General features: G+C 44.4%; 1 protein-coding gene across 2 annotated transcripts in view; it reads left to right on the forward strand.

The window, feature by feature from the left end:
• SPATA6 (spermatogenesis associated 6) overlaps nucleotides 1–24,298 on the forward strand; it is a 55,219-nt gene that overhangs the window by 20,408 nt on the left and 10,513 nt on the right. For both annotated transcript variants that reach the window (XM_077333811.1, XM_077333810.1), the window contains 2 exons: nucleotides 6,049–6,089; nucleotides 11,602–11,753. In XM_077333811.1, the coding sequence (XP_077189926.1) occupies nucleotides 6,049–6,089; nucleotides 11,602–11,753 (193 nt within the window). The remainder of the gene's footprint in view (nucleotides 1–6,048; nucleotides 6,090–11,601; nucleotides 11,754–24,298) is intronic.

Raw genomic sequence — 24,298 nt, forward strand, 5'->3', positions numbered from 1 at the left:
TCTCTGGAATTTTATTTTCTTTCATAAAGACCTTGATTAGGAATTACACCACTTGGATTGGATTCCATTGTTTATTCACTGGATGTAGATGGCTATTAAAAAAAACATTTTTATCTCCATAAGTTCCAGGTCAATACATTTCCCTCTGTCTCCTCCCACATCACTGGCTACCTTTCTTTAAATTAACCATTCCCTTTGCTTTTGTAAAATGTTTCATTATCACCACAAGCACGGAGTAAATTTTGTCCAGTCTGAAATCAGCACTTTATCTCACATTGAGAGATCCCCCTCTTCATTTCTAACAGATTAAAAAGAAAGGAATAGTATGGGTTGCAATTTTTATTTGTGGAGCTTAGAGAGATGAATGTTACACAAGAATTTGTAGAAATTGGTCCAGTGGAAGACACAAGTTCAGGCAATGACATCTTCAAGAATGTAGTAGGAGCCCTGAGTAAAATTGGTGTCAACTGTGCAAAAGCAATGAGTTTAACCATATATACAGCACGACAGATAGTGGGGAAGGAAGCTGGAGTGGCTGCAAAACTCAATGAAAAATGGATAGTTGCAAAGCCACAACATCAGTCTTTCAATATTCCTTGTATTTTTCACAAGAAAACTCTGCAGTAATACATTTAAGATGGATAGTGATGCGTGTAAGCACTGTTGATTTTATTTGAACCAGACTGTTAAAGAAATGAAATCCTGTAAGAAATATTGTTAAACTAGGGGCAAAGCCCATTGTATCCAGGAATACAACGGGCACTAGAGTTTGGTGTTAGGAAGAGGAAGGGGAGGAGTTGTCCAGTCTGTAAGGGCATGGGGTTGAATGTGTGTTGTGTGGGATGTTGTGGTGGCGTGGTGACAAATGAGGGCATGATATGGGTGTCAAGAACCTGTAGTTTGGAATGTTTGTTGAGTGTGGAAGAGGACTTTGGGTATTGTGGCATAGTGGTTATAGGTGAGCTTTCCAGAGTTGTGTCTTCAGATATCTGAAAAGAAAATCAGACTGGAGACTCTTCTTAGGGGGAGATTACATGGCAACCAATTCCACATGGGGCCTGCAGAGCTCCTGGAATTACAGCTCATCTGCAGGGTATAAAGATCAGCTCCCCATGCAGAAAGGGCTACTTTGGACAGGGTTGTGGTGGAGAAGAAACATTTAAGGTCTCCCACACAGGTTATTGTTGAATTGAAATACTTGAGGCTTACTGCACAAGGTTGTTGTGCAGATGAAACAGGAGAAAAAACAGCATCCAGTTTTGTCTGCAGGATACCGCTGTGCGGTAGGCCTCAAATATCTGTCTGTCTGTCTGTCTGTCTTATCTTATCTTATCTTATCTATCTTATCTATCTTATCTATCTCGCCCTCCCCGGAGGCTCATGCAGAGAGTATTAAAGAAGAAATACACATGGCTTGGCTGTGTCTAACCAGAGCAGTATTTTAAGTGAGAAGGACCTTTTCTGTGGCCTCCCTGTCAGACAACTGTTTGGCATAAGGAGAAATTTCCCCGCCCTCAAAAGGAATGCCCTCAGGCTCCCTTCCGTTGCTCTTGGAAATACCTCCCTCCCCTCAATCAGGGCCTGTCAGAGGCTCCTTTGCAGCAGGCCTGAAGGCAGGGGGGAGGGAGGGAGCGTACTCACCAGCCTTCTGCCAGCTGTGTCAGGGTTCTGAGGCAATTTACAGTTGGATATGAGTTAGGACAGCCTTGGAGTGAAAAGGGCTGGCGCAGCCTGTCCAAGTTTCTGTTCTCATTCCCCTTGGCAGCCCTAATGACCTCCTCTCCCTGTGGTTGTCAGGGGCAGACTGGGAGCGATGTCTCCAGATTGCCCCTGGGTGGGCGGGCCTGTCAGAACTTTGCCCCAACGATTGGGCCAAAGTCCTGAGTGGGCATTATCTATCTAAGGCAGGGCCCAATTGCGGAGGAGTGGGGGGGAGTACATGGGCGTGTTTTGGGGGGTGGGGACGGAAGACGGCAAGGAGTCGGTTGGTGGATCCGTGGAGGGGGGAGCGTGGCGTTTCGCGGGGGTGACGTGTGGGGGGTGGAAGAGCACGGCGGGTGGGTGGGTATGGGATGGCCGTGGCGGGCGGGCACTTACCTTGGGAGTCGTGGTGGCTTCCGGCATGCTGGTCGGCTCGGCAGGGGCGCAAGGTGCCCTTCCCTGGGTGGGGGTCCCACCCCCTGCTCCCTCCAGCAGGCCGCCGATGGCGAACGGCTGGGTGCAGTAGTGGCAGCTAGGGCTCTAATGGTGGCGTGGGGGGAAGGCTGGTTGGCTCGCGAAGCCTTCTCCCCCCCAGCATTTCTGCTTGACACTACATTGATGTATGGAAGAGTTGTTGCACAGACTGTTCTCATTTGATTATAAGATGTTACTTGGTAGCAGGGGACAAGGCAGTGATACTGAGGGTCGTCTACATGTTATGTGTAAATATGATTACCATAAGAATTTCCAGCTATTCAGTAGCTGTGAGTTTCCACAAACTCATAGCTGCTATGATGGCTGCCTCTTTCCAAGGTAATTATATTATATGTAATGCATAGTTTGGCCTCTGCATTGCTATAATTAACATGAAGCAGAACCTCTAATTGCTAAGTGTGTTAAGTGTGTTTTGAATATTTATTTTTTATTTTGCAAGCTGCTTCTGAAGATGCTGCTTTGGCCGGGAAGTGGGATAGAAATATGAGTAAAGAATTATAATACAAAAAGATAGATTCAAGTGGATAGCTGTGTTGGTCTGAAGTAGCACAACAAAAATTGAATCTGATAGCAACTTTAAGACCAACAAAGCTTTATTCAAGGCATGAGCTTTCAAGTGCATGCACTCTTCCTCATATTAAATGGAACAAGAATCATAATCATACAGATATGAGACAAATGTAAATTGTGGCAAATTAGTAAAGTCATAATATCCAGATTAAGCCATATTATGCCATATGATAATTCTTTGCTTAACAGCTAATCAGTCCTATTGAGTTCAGTTAAGTCCACAAAAACATTGGAGAAGTAAAACTGTCCATGTTAGTAATTGATGGCAGACACATTCCCAGTTGTGAAAAGAAATAATTAAAAGATACTAGTTGCTTGCCCCATCTGCCTGCACCCAAGTGTGGAAACATCCCTAGAAGTGACAAGCTGTGCTGGCTCTATCTCATAATGGATGGATGGCCGGACTCTTCTCCCCCCCCTCAATGGTGCTGTGTCATCTCCATTGGTTATCAGTCTGCTTACAGGTCAAGTTCAAGGTATTGGTTCTGACCTTTAAGGCTATAGATGGCTTGGGCCCTTCTTATCTGTGGGACCGCTTATCTGCTTATGCCCCCCAAAGGGCACTCCTCCCTGCGGGTATGAATTTGCTGGTTGTCCTGGGCCCCAACATGGTGGAATGAGCTCCCAGAAGAGCTGAGGGCCCTGTCAGAGTTGTCAGCTTTCTGCAGAGTCTGCAAGATGGAGCTCTTCCGCCAGACATATGGTTGAGGCCAGGGTGTGGTCCCGGAGTTACTGTCGGGGGATCCCTTTGTGTTGGTTAGATCAGAACCCTTGCTCTATAAGAGAGCTCTTTGACTGCAAGTTGGACAGGGGGTGGCAGCTTAGAACTCTATTGTATTGCCATCTTTTAATATGTTAAGGGCTTTTTTAAGGTATTCTATTGTGTTTTATCACTTTACTAGTAAAAAAAGCCCATTGTATCCGAAATACAATGGGCGCTAGCAGGCTGGGGCAGAGTAAAATGTGGCTTACCGGTGAGCGGGCGGGCTCCCTCGCGGCGTCTTCTGGGTGGCGGCCATTTTCTTGATGGAGGCGGCGTGTAGTCTGATTCCGGGGGCTCCCTGCCCGGCGGCCGCGCTTCCGTCGCGTCAGGCCGCTGGCAAGGAAGCAACTGTGAGCCGCGCGAAGCGCGGCTCGCAGTTGCTTCCTTGTCAGTAGGGTGGGAATCGGCCGAGCCAATCGGCAGGCGCATCGCGCCTGCAGATTGGCTCGGCCGATGGTCTGTCCAGAGGAAGGGGCCAATCGGCACCCTTCCTCATCCCGGACCGAGCCTGCCCTAACTCCTCCCACACAGCCCTTACGGCTTTATTTAGTCCGCGGCGCGGCTGTGTTAAGATTGTAAACCGCTGCAAGACAATTTGAGAGCGGAGGTATATAAATTCAAAAAGTTACCTTGTCCTGAGACCAAAGAGTTAAATTTGAAAGTACATTACATATTACTAACATCATCTGACAGTCACATCGTCCCAAATAAAACAAAATAAAAAGAAGAGGGGATTGTAAGGAATGTGGATATGAGTTGAATGAGGTTAACATACATAGTGAGATAAAAAACGTATGTCCTTGTTGAGGCCAGGGTATGCCATTGCTTTGAGTGCTGTTATAGCATGCATTTCTGCAGTCTCCTTTTCTAGCTTTTGATCCTTGTTCCATTTAGTATGAGGAAGAGTGCATGTACTCAAAAGCTCACGCCTTGAATAAACTTTTGTTGGTCTTAAAGGTTGGGCTCCATTTTTGTCGTAATTAAGCATAGTTTTATTAGTTAACTAGAAATATAGCCCGCTATAGAAGGCATACAGCGGGCTCTAGAAACGAACCTTTGATGGTGTCCCACGGCGATGGGTCTCGGCGTCGGCTCTGGCGGCGGGGGAGGCAGGGAGCCCCCGGCAGCCGCGCTCGGCGCGACCCCTATACCGCTGGCCCGCTCTTACATCATCTGCCCCAAGCATTCCTACTAATCGCATGGAAACACGGTCGTCTGGTGGAAAAGACGCCGTGACTGTGCCCCTTTGAACAACGCTGATGGGCAGGGGAGAAGCGGCGTGACGCCACGGAGGCAGGAGGAGGCCGCGAATCCCACTCGAGGGCGGGGCAGAGCCTTCGCCCCTCCTTCTCTTCCCAGAATCCATTGGGAGCAGTGCGGCCTGCTCTGGTTGCCATGGAGCATGCGGCGGTGCTTCGCGTGAAGCGGAAACGCGGGGGGTCGGCGCCGGCCGAAGCTCTGCTGCTGGCCTGCAAGCGGCTCCGTACTGAGTCCGAGGTTGCCAACGCCCCCGCCGGCGGAGATGGAGTGGAGAAGAATCTCTTCAAACTGGTGGCGACCATGGCCTCTCAGGTGAGGCTCCCTTGGGCAGCGGCCTGACGCGGCGAGAGGTGCTTTGCGCCTCTCGCCGCGTCAGGCCGCTGGGCAGGGAGTCCCCAGCAGCCGTGCTGTGCGCAGCTGCCTGGGACTCCCTTGGGTAGGCGGCTGATGCGGCGAGAGGCGCTTCGCGCCTCTCACCACGTCAAGCCAGGAGCAACTGCGAGCCGCGCTGCACACAGCTCGCACTTGCTGGGGCTGGGAATCGGAGGGACCAATCGGCAGGTGCTTCGCGTCTGCCAATTGGTCCCTCCGATTGTCTGTCCTGAGGAAGGGTCCAACCCGGACCCTTCCTCATCACGGACAAAGCCCACCTCAACAGGGCTTAACCATTTATTTAGTCCGTGGCGCCCGTGGCGCCACGGGCGGTTTAAAGATTGTTAGATTATGCTTTGGGTTGCTTCCACCCAAAATATACTATTCATTTTCCATATGATGCTCCCTCGTCAGGACACGGTTTAATAAAAGCTTAAAAAACAGAGCGCTCTTTGAAGAGTGGAAGGCAACCAACAAATAAGATGAGCCAAAAATAATGATGCACAATATGTAAAAAGTCATTTCAAGGAGTGGTATTTCAGTGGAAGAATCCTATTTTATTCCAAGGCTTCTTGCTTAGCATTACTTTTTGCTTATCCAGAAAGTGTTGCGTTGGTCTGAATAACTATTTCATAGTTTATAATTTAACTGACTACTTGAATAGCAGTTTATGCTCTCACTTCTTAACACCCAGTGTTGATCAAAGATGTTGCTTTTCTCAGTGGTTGCAGTTAAAGCAGGGATAATGGTACTCCTTTGTAAACTGCTTTTGGGTTTATTTGAAATGTTTTATGAAGGAGAAGAAAAAATAAATAGAACAAAAATAATTCTTGCTGGCCAGAATTTGCAATAATATTTTTTGTTCATTTTTAATTTTTTTTTTACAGATCCTACCCTTCTTGGCAGTTACAGGCCCAAGAATGCTGAAGTAAGTTCTGAATAGATGAATGCATTGATTAAGTAGGTGAAGTTGAGTAAAACTGGATATAAAGCTTCCTTTTATGTACTTTAATTGCTTACCATAGTTTCCTTTCTGGCATATTTTGTTTCATTATGCTACCTAAAGAGATGGAGACACTTTATACTAGCGATCCCCAACCTGTGGGCAGCGGACCACATGTGGTCCATCGACTAATTGGAGGTGGGCCGCGAAGGATGCTTCCCCCCCCCCCCCCGGCCCTTTACAACACACTTCGGGTATCATTGTCTCCCATCACTTCCAGATGGGACTATCTCATTGCAGAGAAACAAGCTCAGGGTTCCTATTGATTTGTCATTGTCATGATTTACATTTCCATAAAAATAAAATGTTCCTTGTGTTCATTGTTGTGGCATATCTGTATCTTATTTTGAAGGGATGTTTAAACATTACTATAGCGATCAGAGAGCGTTAGGGCAGTCGTTGAGAGTAGAGGAGTAAACTACCCCCCACCGGGCCTCAGTAAAATTGTCAAGTGTTGAGTGGTCCCCGGTATTAAAAAGGTTGGGGACCACTGCTTTATACCATATCCCCAAGATCAAGTTTTGTTTGAAATGTTTATGCCATATCTCAGAGTGGTGGTAACTTGCAATGTTTAGCTACGTGATTCAAGCCACAGTTTGATTTTCAGATTCTGATGCAATATGCTGTGTTTTTCTGCTCTGGTAGATCTAGGTCAATTGACAGCAAATAGGTCTGATTCCAGGGATCATGATTATGGTATTTATGTTATTTATTATAGTTTCTTTCTCACATGGCCTAAAGATGGATTAACAAGAACTATTATCACAGTGCAGGCTTACCTTGTGTCAACGTCGAGGTGAAGCCCCATTTTATTTTTCAAATTGGCCACACGCGTTCTGCTAATTGGCTTCTAAGTGAGGGTCCAGGGCACATAATGTGTTCTGCAGTTAATTCAGAATTGGCCTGTGCAGCCCCCCCACCATGCATCTCATCATTAACCAGGCTTTGTTCTATCCATGGGGCCACAATGTTTTGGGAGACAGTGCAACCAGAAGGGTTTCCAAACAAAGGCAGCTGCTGCCCCACTGGCCAGAGTGTTGACTGCAACCAGTGCTGCCGCTGCTGAGGCCTCTGGTGGGAGAAAGCTTCTTGCATCCTGCCTGTCTTAATGTGCAAACCCCCTCCCCCGGCTGTACCCTACTTTCCTTTCCAGCTCCACTCCTCAATCAGAGAAACTCCATTACAAAGTGTACTCTTTGTTGTTGTTGTTGTTTTTGCAAAGCAGCATTGCAAAATAGCTTTTCCTGGGACTCTTCTCCCCCACCCTCCAGCAGAGGAGCTCCTGTTTATATCTGCCATGGGCTAGGAGATCTTTTCCAGTCCCTTACAGATCTGGCAGACCCTCGCAGAGCTGGTAGCAAGCTTCTATTGGGGGAGGGACACCCCCCGCAGCTGAAGAGTTCCCATTTAGGTCTGCAATGGGCTGGGAGATCTTTTCCAGTCCCTTACAGATCTGGCAGTCAGTTTCTGCTGAAGATGTAACCCCTCTAGCAGAAGGGATCCTAGGTTTAAACACTGGTGTTTAATTGCGTTGTAATGTTAAAATGTTTTTATACAGCTATCATGGCAGAGAGAGAATGCTAGAATTTGGCTTTGCATGTATTTCAGTTCTGATCCTAATCTAATTTTCCTTACCTTAGTTGAATTCGAATCATCTATGTGGCTAAGATACATTAAGGGAAAAATAAATCTCTAGGAATCTCTTTAGACTCGTTGTACCTGTTATCTGAAAAGTCTGTATTTGATTTAATTAAACATAGACTGCTAGACGTAGAACTGCAAGAACTTAGCAGTAAAGCTAGAAATACATGTTCTCCTATTAGCTTAGGGATCTCTCAAAGTTCTCACTCCCTAACTGCATACTTATATCATCCAACCATCCTGCAACAGTGTATCACATTTACATTAGCTAGAGCTAATACTCTACCTTCTGCTTGCTTGCTTGCTTGCTTTATTTATTTGTTTGTTTGTTTATTTGTTTATTTATTTATTTGCCGCCCTTCCCGGAGGCTCAGGCAAAATTCAACAAATCCCATATTCAGCTAGGCTTTGCACCTGTGGACAATGCTGTATAGAATCAAACACATGTTTTTTTCCATTGTATTTCTCCATCCGAGCTAAATTTCTTAACCTCCTGCTTTGGAAAGAGAACAGCATTCATTCAGGTGAATTTAAGATTCAGTTTCTTTTGACATCCCAGAACCCTGAATTCAATCGGTTGCAAAGTTTTTACGTCTTGCCATGAGAGATTAAGAATGTATTCTGTCTAAAGCATGATATCTGCTTTTGTTTACCCTGTATTGCTGTACTATTCCTCCTTATATTGTATTTCTTTTACTATGCCAATAAAGGCATTGTTGTTGAAAATTCAAAAGTCTGATATTTGAAGATTACCAAAACACGCAGCAAAGCGGTGTTAAATTTAAATTTCCTCTTGGAGAGGCAGATTTTTATGTGTAAATGTTTCCTTTCTTCCTATATTTAAAATGGGAATGCAGGGCTGCTGAGGAAATAGTTATAGTGAGTGAATACAGTCCACAAAATGGGATATTCGGTATCTTATGCATTAAGACATTAGTAGACAGAAACCACCAGAAAAAACAGGAGCATAGCATAAGTATTAACATGGCATATTAACCAGTACAGGAATTACATAAAAGAATCCTGCTTGCAAAATGCTATAAAGACCATAAGTCCCAATAATTTATCCGTAACTTTGTGAAACCATTTTGTGCTGTGCAGCTGTATTACCTGTGCAGAAAAGCCCTCTTGTATGGTTTGTGGAAGGCTAGGCAGCCATTCCACAAGGTGGGAGAAACACCGGAGAAAGCACATGTATGTTCAGTTGTTGATTTTGCCCATTTGCAGGTTGCTCCCACTCATGAGGTTGACTCAGCCTTCCATCTTTCTGAGGTCGGTAAAATGAGTACCCAGCTTGCTGGGGGGTAAACGGTAATGACTGGGGAAGGCACTGGCAAACCACCCCGTATTGAGTCTGCCATGAAAACGCTTGAGGGCGTCACCCCAAGGGTCAGACATGACTCGGTGTTTGCACAGAGGATACCTTTACCTTTTTGCCCAACTTGCCCAACCTTTTTGTCAACTTGCAGCATTTTGAACCAGTTGGAGTTTCCAAATAGATTTTGAGGGGACTCAGTGAAGAGAGTGCTACAGTAGTCTAGTTTCAATGTCACTGTGGAGTGTGATCAAGTTATGGAACCATTTTACTGGCTAGGTTGAGTTTGCAGCTGCATTGACTTGCTTCTGCAGTGATATTGACCCCAGGGCTTTTAAAAAAAGTCAGCGAGGATCTGAGGAACTCCATTGGAAGTGGGGAGAACAATGTTCTTCAAGGCCTCCACCTTCCCAACCAGGACCACCTCTGTATTTTGAGGGCTTAGTTTCAATTTGTTGACTTTTAGCCCATTAACCACTATGTCAAGGCATTGATTCAGTACCTCTACTTCATCACCAGATTTGGATAAAGACATATAGAGCTGAATTTCATCAGCATATTGATGACAACCAACCCCAACAAATGATTTACATAGATATTAACAAGCATAGAGAACCAACAAATGATTTACATAGATATTAACAAGCATAGAGAACCCCGCAAGATAGGTCCCACATTGATGATGACTAGTTTCCCATAGCAACCATTTGATTCATATCCATGAGGAATTTTGAACTAGTTCAATACACATCCCCTGATATTTACTTCCGCCTCTCAACAGGATGGCATGATCTCAACAAGCTGGCAGTTAAATCCAGTAAGAGCCAACAGAGAAGCTCGGCCTTTGTCTACATTCAGATGGAGGCCAACAAGTAATGTTAGAAGAGCCAACTCTGCCCCATAGCTTGGCTTGAAACTTGACTGAAAAAGGCCTAGAGCAGATGTGTAATCCAAGAAGACTTGGAGTTGGTTTGCTACTGTTCTCTCAATCACTTTACCCAGAAAGAGTATATTAGAGGCTGAGTGATAACTCATTTTTCTAATGGGATGAATAACTGCCTCGTTGAGAGGTTGAGGGGAGGTGCCCTAAGTTAGTGATTGGTTTATAATAAATGTTGAGAGTTTGTTGATGTGGTTCTTATATGCCAGGATTGACAAGGTTCCTGAGTACCTTGTCCATATCCATCATGGAAACTAGATCAAAATGATCCATAGGTAGCCCAGGTGGTTTATTAGGCTTTTCTGCTCGAGTACCTGTGTTATTACTGACATCAGATCAGATATTTCACTATATTATTAACAAGAAGCATGCCACATGTATCACAGCTAATTGTTTGTTCCAGAGATAGTAGAGGCTTTGATTTAGGCAGCAGCAAATGCTGAGCTACCTTGAACTGTTTGGATGAATGTTTTATTTATTAATTTTTATACTGCCCTTTCTTGCAACTCATGGTGGTTTATAGTAAGGGTTCATAGTTCATAATACACTGTACAATACTTGAAAGCATTATTAATAATTATATAAATTCATAACATTCCAAACATTACAGCATTAATTGAGAAGGAACCTTTCTTTGCCACCATCACTCCTGTTTCATAGGTCTTACAATGAGTTCTGTAGCAATCAATCAGATTTCTGTGCCAGCACTGTTCTAGATGTCCCCTACCCATTTTCAGGTCATCCAGCTCTGCAGTACACCATGGGGGCAGGGTGTGGGAGGGAGGCAAACCACTGATTCCTCCCAAGGATTAATGTGTTTAATAATGGGCTCATTCCATCTTGCAGATGTTGTTAATTGGGCCTCTCTGTTTACTTGCCCCTTAATATCTTCAAGGCCAGAGTTAGGAATGGGGTAATTGGCTCTGAGAACCTGTAGCCCCCAGAATGGGAGGGGGGAATCAGGAGTGATTTTTATTTATTTGCATTTGCAGGATGAGGCAATTTCCTAGAATGTTCCAGTGGGAACAAGTTCTGATTGGATTGTTATCATCATTGTTTAGGTTAGATACAGAAAAGGAACTAGAGGCGCCTTGGCTTCCTTTGAAGGAAGTACTAGATAGCTTCAGAGGACTCACTGACCGGAGTGAACAGGGTGCTGACTTGCCCAGCTGGTATGGAGATTCGGACTGGGATGTCATCAATATGCCGATGACACCCAGCTCTTCCTCCTGATGGATGACTGTCCTGCTTCACCTCCAGACTCATTAGCCATAGTTTGTCAATTATGCCAGGGAGAGCTTTGAATGTGGAACCAGTGGGAGGTTATTCAGTTTGAAATCAGAAGAAAAAGTAACATCTCTAGATTAGTAATTTTGCTTTTGCTGCTGCTTCTGTGATATGACAGGCAAGACAATGACAAAATGATTTGTGTTAATATTAATTTCCACTAACTTATAGCTAATATTCTGACATTAGCAAGGAAGTGAACATGATGAATATCTTCTTTAAACATAATGCTTCCATTTTTGTGTTTCTGACAGATTATCAAGGCACACCGTGATGGTTTTTCTAATAGTGCTGATGTCTCGTACATAGCCGAAAGGCAGTTCCATTCAACTTGGCATTCAGCTCCCCCATCATTGCAAAAGTATTCTTCAACTCCTGTATTAAATCGTTCATCACTCAGAGAAAGGTAATGTCCATCTGTTTCCGATTACACAATGTGTTACTGTTAAGCCTTTCCAGTATTGATATTATTTTCAGTATTTTAGGCTGGTAGGTATTTTGACCACTTTGATTGAGCAACACTAGGAGGGTTGTTAGAGTATAAAATCTGTTATAGTGTACAATATATGCTTAGGAAGTAGTGTGCTTGTCAGCGTATTTGAAATATCGATAAAAGCCAAGATGCTGCATTGAAATTGAACACTGGCATTAAAGGCAGATAGTACAGAGAAAACACTTTGGGGTCAGGATGCCAAGTAGCTGGCCTATCTAAGTTCGACCTTCTCACTCTCCAGGCTTGAATCATAGAATCATAGAGTTGGAAGGGGCCATACAGGCCATCTAGTCCAACCCCCTGCTCAACGCAGGATTAGCCCTAAGCATCCTAAAGCATCCAAGAAAAGTGTGTATCCAACCTTTGCTTGCTGATGTTGTCATGGGTGAACCTGTCCTGGCTCCAACCTTTGAGATGATAATCACTCCAGTGGCTGCTGGAGTGTGTGAACTACAGCATTACCATATCACTGAGCAGTACTTTTAAAGGGGCTGTTGTTGGCAATTATAGCTAGCCATCATGCAAAGAGAGACAGATGTAGGAATGTTATGTGCAATTAAATAGGGACCTTATAAGGGGCCAAAGGCCAAGCCAGGAAGGAGGTTTCAGGTCTTCTCCAGGAGAGGCTTGAGAAGAAAGGAGGCAGAACAAAGTGGGCTGAACTCCCTTGCCTCCTTGCTGCTGAGACCTTTTCCTGGTTCTGGTTGGCCTAGCTAAAACTGCAGAGGTGGAATACAAGGTAGCTGCTGACCCTCTGGATCTCCACGTGGCCCTATTCTGACACTGACACGAGGAATATCTAGCTGCAGAACTCCGTATCACCCTTATTGCATAAATAACTTTCAGTGCTATTTTATATGTAGTATACTTCCCTGTCAGGTTTTACAATGGTCTGCCACTTTCAATTGGTTAATGACTTGTCATCTATTTCACAGCACATATCTCCTTAGCCTAACTAGGGCTTTTTCAGTGCGCCAGAGGTCCAGGCTGCAAGAGCAACACTGCTCCTGCTGCGATTGTGCTGCAGACCTCTGCCCTGGCTCCATAGGTGACTGTGGTGAGTTGTGGCAAAGTACAGAAGGGATTAATTGTGCTTTGCCCAAACTCAGAAATAGATTATGGAATTCAGAATGACCCTATGTGTACTCTGCACATGTCTGGAAGCCTCTGATGGTAACAAGGCTGCCCCCATTGCCCCTCCCAGAATATACAAGAGGAATAAGATGAAGTGTGTAGCTCATATTACGTATTTTAATGATTTTAACTGTTAACTGTATTTTAATAATTTAATTATGAGGATGCACCCTGTGTTTTAACCTGTACACCACCCTGAGCTTTTGGGGAAGGGCACGCACACACACACACAGAATGGCCTTGCTAGTTGCGGTCTGTCTCATGTGCTGTTTCAAGAATTGCCTGGAACCTCCTGCAAAGAGCTGAGCATATTCTCAAGATACTTGGCACTCAAAGCTCTGTCTGGGATTTCAGCTGGATCAGGACTTTGTCATATTTGTACCTGAAATGTCACCTCAAGATTTTCTTCTTGTGAGCTGGTGTATGGTGAGGAATTATGACTTTCATCCCTTTTTATGCTTTTGAATTGCAGCCCCTCAGGTGTAAGATATTCCTTAAAAGGCAAACCACTAGTAAGTCTGACACCAAAAGCCGGATTGATATAGATATCCAATATTGCACAGGCAACGTATAATGAAATGTAAGGAACTCTGAGAACTTGAGGCCAGTAAACTTTTTTTTAAGGATGCCAATTAATCTCAAAGGCTACATTGCTCTAGAGAGATGCATTTGTTTTTCCCATTGTGATAGGCAATGGCATACTTGGGCATTTGATACACTCTGCATGACGTGACCTTGTCTGTTCAGAAGTTGACAGGTATGAAAAATGCCTAGCTGGCCTGTAGAATAACAAAGGTGCAGCTCATCAGAAGCAGTTACTTTTTACCTCTGTTACCTGTCTGATATGGTTCATCAGGACTTGATGCTGTCTGCTATAGGTCAAAACAATACATTTCTAAAGAATTTCTTGCTTATTGTAATGCTTAGCACAACATCCCTTGTATGCCAGATATCCATGAAATAGATCTAAACAGAGGGAATCAACTCACTTAAAATCATTGCAAGCATGGTAGCCTGTTTAAATATTTAGTGCCACTTGGGGTGTTCTTTCACACAACATTCCGGGAAAGGGTTATCTCCAGTCTTTTTACCTGAGAGATTCTAGTTTATTCTGAGTGAACTGTTTTTTAATAAGAGCTGGGGGGGGGGGGAATTAGCCATCCACTCCACACATAAATGACTTCCTCCCCTGTCCTAACTGCCTCTGTCTGTTGTGCATGGATATCTGTGAAACTGCTATCAGAAGGTTGATTTCCTGTGTAATGTATTTTTTCCATACGTGGAAAGCATCACATTGCAAATTGCATCTCTTGATAGGTTGCATTCTCTGTCTGGTAGTTGATTATGCCTCTTTAATCTGAATAGAGTGAGAGAGCACATCTTATTTCAAATTATGATGTCATATTTATTTATATACTAGAAGTAAAGCCAGGTGCGAACAGGAATGCACTGGGCGCTAGGTAGGGGCTTGGGGAATGATTTAAAGGGAGCAGGTGCCGAGCGGTTTCTTTCTGCACCCTGATGGGGCAGGACAATCAAAGAGCTAGGCAGTGTCTCTCACCATCTGGTGAGGCACTGCCCAGTTCCCTGGCCCCCACACCATCGCTGCAGTGTGCAGAGGGAAATTCCTTCGCACCCTTGCAGGCCAATTAAAGACTTGGGCAGCATCTCTCCCCATTTGGAGTGGCCAGCTACCTGGCCCACATGCCACCCCATCAGAGTGTGGGGAGAAATTCCTCTGCAAGGGCAGGGCCATTAAAGACTCAGGCAGTATCTCTCCCCATTGGGAGTAGCCAGCTCACTATCCCCTGCACCAGCCCTGCAGGGTGCAGAGGGCAGTCCTTCACCCTGTGGGGTGGGGTACTTAAAGAGCCGAACGGTAATGCAAAGGGGGTCTCCTTTGATGGCAGGGTGCAAAGAGCAATCCTTTACCCTGTGGGGGTAGGGCACTTAAAGTGCCGAGTGGTAATACAAGGGGGGGGGGGCTCCTTTGATGCCTCCCGTCCTTGGGTGGTAGCCTTCAAAGGCTGCTGGATCCCTCCTTCACATTGTAGCCTTCTGTAACGGGAAGGGGGTGCTCCCTTGATGGCTCCTGGATCTCTGCCAGGGATTGCCTTGAATGCTCCCAGGCAGTTAAAGAGCCAGGCAGCGTCTCTCCCCATTGGTAGAGGTAGTACCTGGCTCCCTAGTCATGGCACCGCCCCCACAGGGTGCAGAGCAGCTTGGCTTTGCACTCTGTGTGTGTGTGGGGGGGTGGACTTCACCAGGCATGCTGAACATTCGGGAGGCTCCTAGCAGGTGGGGCTTGCTCTGCAGCCCTTTGATCGTTCAGCACATCGTTGGAAATAGGGATCGCTTTCCATATAAAAACTAGGGGCCAAACCCATTGCATTCAGGAATACAATGGGTGCTAGATTAGGGGGGTGGAGTGAAAGAACTCTGTGGATGGCCTCCCCTTCCCCCCAGGACCTGGAAAGGCTGCAGGCAGCTGTTAAGGAACTCACCCACAGGGGCAGCTCTTGCAGTAGGGATCTGCAGCCTCCGAGCAGAGGGAAGTGGAAGGAGGAGAGAGGGGTGTTCAGGTGTGGGGGGGGCAGAAGGTGATTGGCTGGCTGCTGGACAGACAGGCCAGCCGGTTGGAGGAGGAGGCACTCAGGAGTGGGACAGCCACCTTGAGTGGCTCTTAAGCCATGAGACCAGCTCCTCCTCCAAGGCATTTCCAGAAATATTAAGTGGAACAGATAAAATTTAGTATAGATAGGGGTGTGAAGTGGTTTACAATATAGAGAGAAAAAGTATAGAGGAACAAAGAGAGATAGGGTTGGCTTCTGATTTTCAAGCAATTCTCCTCTCTCTTCTGCCCATATCTAAGCTTCTGAATCTCAGCGATGAAAGACAAGAATCCTTTGGCCCTCACCCAAGGGCTCAAACCTCCAGATGTGCTCATGTCTTAAATACCATTTGTAGAGGGGAGAGCAAACTCAGCACAATGTTACTCAGTTGTTGCTACCTAACAGGATCTTCCCCAGTTCCTCCCCTGCCAGATATTTATATCTGGGGCAGTCTCAGAAGATGGTGCTGGAGGATTTCTGCTCTGCGTCCATAGATCCATAGGGTTTCGCAGGGTTTAATCTTATCCCCCATGCTGTTTGATAGTTGTATGAAGCCACTGGGAGAGGACATCAAGAGGTTTGGGCTGCAGTGTCACTAATATGAGAATGAAAACCAACTGTTTCCCACCTAATTCCAAGGTGCTGGTTGATGTTTTGAAATCGTGCTTGGAATAAGTAAAGGACTGGATGAGGGTATACAAACTGAAATTTAATCCAGACAAAACAGAGGTTCTCTGACTTAGTAGAAAGGCACACCGGGGACTTGAGATCTCTCCTGCCTTAGATGGGGTTATATTCCCATTTAAAAGTCAGGTTTGCTATCTGGGAGTGCTTCCATAGAAAATCAGGTACTTGCTGTGATTTGCAGTGCTTTTGCCCAATTTCAACTGGTAGGTCAGCTACATCCATTCCTGGGACAGTCCATTTTAGCCACAGTGATCTATGCCTTAGTTACATCTAGACTGGGTTATTGCAACACTTCCTAATTGAGGCTTCCCTTGAAGAGTTTTCAGAAGCTGCAGCTAGTGCAAAATGCTACTAGTGCAGAATGTTATGGCCATCTATCAGGAGCATGTGGTCCTGATATTAGGGAAATTACACTGGTTACTGATGTGCACCTGAGCCCAGAACTGCTGGTTCTGATCTGGTCCTGATTTGGGACCAGGGTATGTGAAGGACCTTCTTATCCCATCTTCTCTGGGAATTAAGAATTGGTGGGTGCAGAAAAAAGAAATCTTCAGTGACAGACCCGTGATTATGGAACAACCTCCCCAGGGTGTTCTTCCATATGGTAGAAAAATAGCAATAAGTATATTTTAAATAAAATAATAAATATGTGAATAGATTTAGTAGAGTTGGCTTTCCATGGGTATCATCAAAAGCAAGAAAGCATTGCCTTTTGTCATAATACATAGTAGGGGATGACTCTGCTCAGTTTTGGTTCAAATATAGATATACATTTTAAATATCTTAGGTGTCTGATTAGCTTTCCTATGATAGATCATTCAATTGGCAAGAGATGCATTTCAACAACATTTTGGGTTCATTATGGGTATAGTACACAAGTCTACTAGAGAATCTTTGCTTCCATTTTATCTTTTTGGTCCTATGTAGCTATTAGCATCTTTAACACTGACTAATTCAGCAAAAAATGATACCATCCATTACTGCTACATAAATCATTAAAATTAGAACAATTACATGAGTGATTAATCTTACCCAAAGATAAGAAGGTCACAAGCAAGGAAACCATTCTAACAAGAACCTCCTAATGAATTCATATTTCCTTACTTAAAGATTTTAAAAATCATCTCCCAACAACAGCTAGCTGGCCAACTTGATAAGGGTGCCCATTCTTAGCTAACAGGTTATAAATAACTTGCAACACCATACAAAAGTTATCAGTACTTGAATATCTCCTTAGAATATATAAAAATTGTCAGTTCATACTTGGTGCTTTTTATTCTAACACAGTGTTTACAGTTCTTTTATACATAGGGTATCTTTGAACTGTATCTTCACCTGTGTGAAGCTAGACATTCTTGCCATTCTCAGATGCTTTTTGCACTTGGACCCCAACACGTGCTATCTCTTCAAATGGGTTAGACTGTTTGTAATCTTTAAAAGGCCATATTATTGTATCATTCATTTGTTTCATATTCTCCCCAAAGCTATGTGAAACCTTTTATTGCACCAAGGAGCCAGCTTGGGTTAGTGGTTAAGAGCAGTGGCTTATCATCTGGAGTTCCAGGTTTGATTCCTCACTCCTCCACATGCAGCCAGCTGAGTTATCTTGGGCTAGTCTCAGTCCTGTTACAGCTGTTCTTATAGAGCAATTATGTCAGAACTCTCTAAGCCTCACCTACCTCACAGGGTGTCTGTTGTGGGGGGAGGAAGGGAAGCCAATTGTAAACTGCTTTAAGACTCCTTTGGCTGCTGAAAAGTGGAGCATAAAAAAGAATTCTCTTCCTCCTCCTTAATTCTATTTTGAGCTCTTGCTGTCTTGAAGACTCTTGTTTTATAGGTGTGAAAGAGCCTATTTGGCTAGTTTAGCTGAGACGAAGTTCCAGGTGAATGTCATCTAAACAAAAAGATATCATGGCAAAATCGTACTTTGTTTTAGGATCCCCATCTGGGATATTTTAACAACATCAAACACAATCAAGTTACCAGGTTTCTAGCCAGTTTATACAATCTCAGGACAGAGGGCAAGGATGCATGCATTTGGCATTGGCTCCATGTTCTATTGTATGCCTTCCCTCCGACCACACTGATCATGAGGCCTGAACAAAGTATCAAAGGAGGCAACAGAAGTGATTTTCTTAACTCCCTTCGCACAATAGAAGTTTTTATATCTCAGGCATAGTAAAGTGTTAGAGTAATTAACACAGCAACAGTGCACAACCTGAATAAAGAATATATAGTTTTATTTAGAAATTAACATACTCGCTAAGAAAGAGGAGAGAGGGAAAGGTTTCTAGCTGAGAGAGAGGGTAAGACTGAGTGTGACACTACCAAGAAGAAATGGGAAATTCCCTAAGAGTAGTCTGGAAACAGACAATAATTATTTATTTATTTAGTTTTATTTTATTTATAATTTGATTGATATAGGTTGATATAAATTTGATATAAATATATTATAATGACACTTAACAGGAGAGAAGGGGCTGACCTCACTATCCTATTTAATGACCTTCTTGCTGTCCCCTGCAAAGTGGTCTTCTTTGTACATCAGACATTTCCTCTTCAAACATGAAGATGTCAATATCTCCACCATGGAGATTCACAATCCTCCTTGTAAGGATCAGTTTGACATGAGGTCTTCCAAGTTAAGTAGCTGACTTCATGTTGCAGTCCAGAAAACCTGCTTCCAGTCATCTCTATAATCATATGTGGCTGATATTCAAAACTGGGCCAGCTGGATCCTCTTTCTACATGAAGGTTGGTATCAGGTTCTAAGACTGGATATCTGTGGACAGATTACAGCACTGGCTACTATGTGGGACCGCCAAAGACTAATTCTTCATCTCATAGGCACTTTAGGTTCTTCCTCAAAGGAACCATACAGTTGGGACCCCCCACCTTCACCACTTACTAAAGTGTTACAGGCCTTGAGCAAACCCTTATTTGGTATTTTCAGAATCTAAAGCCTTTTTTCTTGGATGACCTCTTTTTTTCATGCAGAGATGACTTCTGCAAGAATAATTTCTGAACTAGGGGCTTTATTGGCCAGGAAAGAATTCTGTATATTTCCCAAAGCTTTGGTGGTACTAAAGAGGGATCCTTCCTTTGTTCCAAAGGTATTTTCCCATTGTCATGTTAACCAAAAGCTGCCATTACTGTCCTTTTGTTCTATACCATATCTTCCAAATAGAGAGTGTCACAAACTAGATGTGGACAGGGTTCCACACATCTGCTTAAATAGGACAGCACAGATTAGGCTAAAGGATTTGGATATCCGACTACAAAAATAACAATCTAGACAGACACAAAATCTGTTATGGAGGCGGGTTATACTAAAACTGGAGAGACAGCCTTACTCTGAGCCAATATAGCCTACACAAGTTTGCATATCCCTGCCTGGAGCAAGAGAAGGCATGACCCATCCAGTTTTTATGACTTTGCCTCACTGAAGAGAAGAAACTTCAGATAAGTTCCAATGTTTCATTCTGCTTTCATCTTGGATTTAACTGTCTACTTCTGTGTACCTGTTCCCACCTCTTTGCCCACCTTTTGGTCAAACTGCTGTATAGCCAGCTCTCCCATAGCATTCACATATGCTGAGGGACTCCTCTTTTGCCTTAGGAACTCTTGTCAGCATCTCCTTTACATTTTCAGGTTCCTTCTTGGGCAACCTGTCACCTCTTCCTTTTCTCTGGGTTGATTTGCTTTTGACTAGCCACATGGGAAGAATATAGGTTAAAAGTAGCCTTAACTGGGCACTAGCGTAAAATAATACAATTGAACACTAGGAATATGCAAAATATATGCTTTTATTGTATTGCGACAAGTAAATTGCTACTGTGTTGTTGCTATGGAATAGTTAGTTCTATTTATTTATTTGTTTGTTTGTTTATTGAATTTGTTCCCCGCCACTCTCCGCACAACTTAGTCTTACTGTTCTGTATTATTTCTGTTTTGCATTTTTATTTTTATTTTTATTATTTTCCTTGGAATATTTGCATTCTGTCAGTTTTTTTTCCTCTGGAATACTTCTTGCATTAGACTGGGAACTGTAGGTCTCATGTGATCCCTACCCTGGAATCTGTGTTCTAGTTCCTCATATGTAGAATTCTTAATGTGTGTAAACTGATATGGGGAACAATTTGGGTAGCATCAGATTAATATTCATTCATTCATTCATATACTTATTCCAGGTCAGGAGTGCAAATGAGTTCCCCTTTCCCCAAAATAATATATGGCTTTTGTGCCAGAAGGTGTAAAACTCTGGCTGTGTAGTGTTAGGACTGGAGCCAAATCTAATGCTAAACTTTATATTTTTTATTTATTTTATCATTGCATTTCTATCCCACGATTCCCACACGGGCTCGTGGCAGAAACGTACTTTTCAGTCTGTTGGATAATAATGCCTGATAACTTGGAACCAAAGGAAGTCTATATTTTGGTGAGGAATTGATCTTTGTTAATTGTTTAGCCCAGAATTTCTAGGATCATTTAGTTCTCTTCTAGTTATATTTGACAACAGTAAGTTCCTTAGCAAGAAGCAATTTAGAGTACCATATATACTTGAGTATAAGCCAGGTTTTTCAGCACATTTTTTCACACTGGAAAAGCCCCCTTCAGCTTATACTCAGGTATAAACGGTAACTGAAATAAATTCTTGCTCTCGCAGCTTGTAGGACATCAAAGGTTTGACTAAAGGTCTCAAATTTTTCCTCTTGCCTTCACTTTTCTTTTTCCTCTTCTTAATCACTTCTTAATGATTCTTTTGGTTTCTGTGGGTGGGGTGGGTTTTGGGGGTGCTTTGGGATTTACAATTTCTTCTAGTGTTTCTTATTTTGTCTGAGTGGCAGCATTGTTTGGCTTTTCCTCTTGAGGTTGTGTTCTTTTTAAAAGTTGATTTTTACAATTCTTTCAGTGTTCAGTTTTACAGTTCTTTATTTCAGTGTTTTTGTTTGGGGGGGGCACTGTAGTTGTAGTTAAAGTAGTCCATTCTCCCAGTTTGGTAGCTGTTGTACTTGTTGTAGTAGGTTGCTAACTTCGGGTACTGTTGTTCTGCTCTGGTTTGCTGGCCTGGGGGCACTGTTTGGTTCTCCTGCCAGAGCTGTTCTCACAGAGCAGTTCTGTCAGAGCCCTCTCAGGGTGTCCAGCATGAAGAAAGGAAGGGAAGGCGATTGTAAGCTGCTTTGAGACTCCTTTGGTTAGTGAATAATGGGGTACAAAAACCAGCAGCTATTCATCCTGGATGGAAGAGCCTGTGATGATTGAGCATGGATTAAGCACTTAGGCCACCCTGAGCTCCTCCACTGGAGGTCAGTAGAGTAGGTTCACGTGATAATCCTGCTAAGGAGGAGGAAGGTGTCCATGTGACACTCCCCCCTTGCTTTCAGATGCTATGGATGGCAGTGAAGACAGCGCTTTGTATGAGAACAACAGCAGTAATGGTGATGACTGCAAACTCAGTCTATGCTGATAACCTCACACCAGCTACAGCTGAAGCTCTGTTTGGACATACAGATGATAAGGAGGAATGCAGTTTTGAAGGATTTTAACTCTTGTGCATTAGCTTGGTTGCTGATTGAGCTAAGGTTTTTGCACTTTTAAAGTTATTGTTGATACCATATTTTTCTTGTTGATCCTCTTTTGTACTTACAGAGCTAGTTTACTTGAGTATATACGGTAATGTGGATTTCCAGAATGTATCGAAGAATGCCAGTATAGATAGTATATGTTTGCATAAACAAGCCATAAAAATAAAGGGAAACATTGCTTGATTATATGCAAGAAAGAGGCTTGCCATAGGTGCTTTGATTAGGAACAAGCACCTATGGTAACAAACACCTATTAAAGGCCTCTTTGTTAAACTTCTGAAGTTTCTTGAGACTTAGAAATGACCTCTGTATGCAAGCAGATGTGATTTGAGAAAGCAAGGTTTCAGTGTACTAAAAATAGGGCAACAAAGTAAGTAGCAAAGGAAGTTTAGGGGATATTGCATCTGTTAATTACCCTTCTTTCACAATGATCACAGATATTTTAATTTTATTTCTTTGTCCTGTTCTTGTGCCCTGAGAGGGAGTAAGAGAAACTGCACTGCTCCCTGTTCTGCCAACTTACAGCTGTGCCACGGTAACCTGCTAAATCCATTTCTAAGGCTTGAAAGTTCTTGTCGAGTATGACTGTGAGGCTAATAACGAGTAGAGAAAATTCTGTGGATGTTTTTCCATCTTAACACCGCCCGTGGCGCCGCGGGCGCCACGGACTAAATAAAACTCTAAGGTGTTCTGAGGCGGGATGTGTCCGGGATGAGGAAGGGTCCGGATTGGACCCTTCCTCCGGACAGACAATCGGAGGGACCAATCGGCAGGCGCAAAGCGCCTGCCGATTGGTCCCTCCGATTCCCAGCCCCGAGCAACTGCGAGCCGCGCGCAGCGCGGCTCGCAGTTGCTTCCTTGCTGCTCACAAGGGAGCCCCGGCAGCCGCGCTCCGCGCGGCTGCCGGGCCTCCCTGGCTGGCGGTTTGACGTGGCGAGAGGCGCAAAGCGCCTCTCGCCGCGTCAAGCCGCCAGCCTGGGACCCCCTGGCAGCCGCGCTCCGCGCGGCTGCCGGGGGCTCCAAGACCTCATGGCCAAAGAAGAACACAGACCTCTGAGGAGCCACCGAAAGGGGGGGGGAACATCCTACAAGCGCCGACGAGCCGCGTCACGAGCCGCCGAGGAGCACCCGTCCTCTGACGCGTGCTCACTGGGCCCTCCCTGCCCTCACCTCTGCAAACAAACATACCTCCGAGGAGCCACCGGAAAAAAAAACTACCCCCGACAAGCACGCGTGCGCACAGCGCGCCTTCCGGGCCCTCCCTGCCCTCATCGGCATAGAAAGACAAAACTCCCAGGAGCCACCGACAGAAAAAAAAAAAACAACCCCCGACAAGCGCGCGTGTGCACAGCGCGCCTGCCGGGCCCTCCCTGCCCTCATCGGCATAGAAAGACACAGCTCCCAGGAGCCACCGACAGAAAAAAAAAACAACCCCCGACAAGCGTGCGTGCGCACAGCGCGGCTGCCGGGGAACTCCCTGCCCTCATCAGCACAGAAAGACACACCCCTCCGAGGAGCCACCAAAAGAAAAAAAAAAAAAACCGCCAAGCGCTGCCGAGCCACTAAGGAGCACCCGTCAGGAGCCGCAGGCAGCCTCCTCTAACAGGTAGCCTTCCGCCCCTCGCCTGCCCCCGTCTGCTAGCGCCCATTGTCTTCTTTATACAATGGGCTATTTTACTAGTATCTGAATATTCTGTATCTGTAACATAGTTCCTTACCTAGTGAGTAGAATATCTGAGGTATATGATGCTTTTTAAAAATTTTGGTTTTAACTGTGCTTCTTTCAGCAACACATATAACTAAAATGGGAACGCTACAGAGAAGGTTTTAACTATGGTCTTTCACAGTGAGTCTGTTTGATAAATCTAAACAGAGATTGAGCAGAGAAAATAGTTACATTAAAACCTAATTGGTTTATTTCTTGTACCCAAATGTCTGAGGGTATGAGAATCAGTTGCATGTGCATGCTCTATACAATTATCATTGGATATGCTATAAAAAGATGTGATTGACAGGAGCCATTCACCAGGGAGAGTTAACTGTTAACTCTTTTGTACTTGCTTGGAGGTCTATGCAGTTCTGTTGGGGGGGGGAGCTCTTATTTCCTTTTAATTTTTTATTTAGAGGCTGCTCTTCCTGTTTATAACTGCAGACAAAAGCAGCCCTGTGAGAGAAAAACAGCCAGTGCAGTGATATCCTACTTTTCTTTGACAAGGAAAAGCTAGTTTCTTCTGCAAGGATGGGTGAGGGGTGGCAGCTGAAACTTTCCCCTTGCTGGGGATAGGAACATGAGGTGGCATGGAAGGCACTTGCCTTTCCCTGAAGCTGGCATAGGTATATCTAAACATGAACAGCCTCACCTTACTGAATCAGTAACCAATATCATCCCACTGTTACTGATTTCACGTGGCAGTTATTATTATATATTCTTGCTGGCTTG

Source organism: Paroedura picta, chromosome 4, assembly GCF_049243985.1.
Source record: "Paroedura picta isolate Pp20150507F chromosome 4, Ppicta_v3.0, whole genome shotgun sequence".
Classification (NCBI taxonomy): domain Eukaryota; kingdom Metazoa; phylum Chordata; class Lepidosauria; order Squamata; family Gekkonidae; genus Paroedura; species Paroedura picta.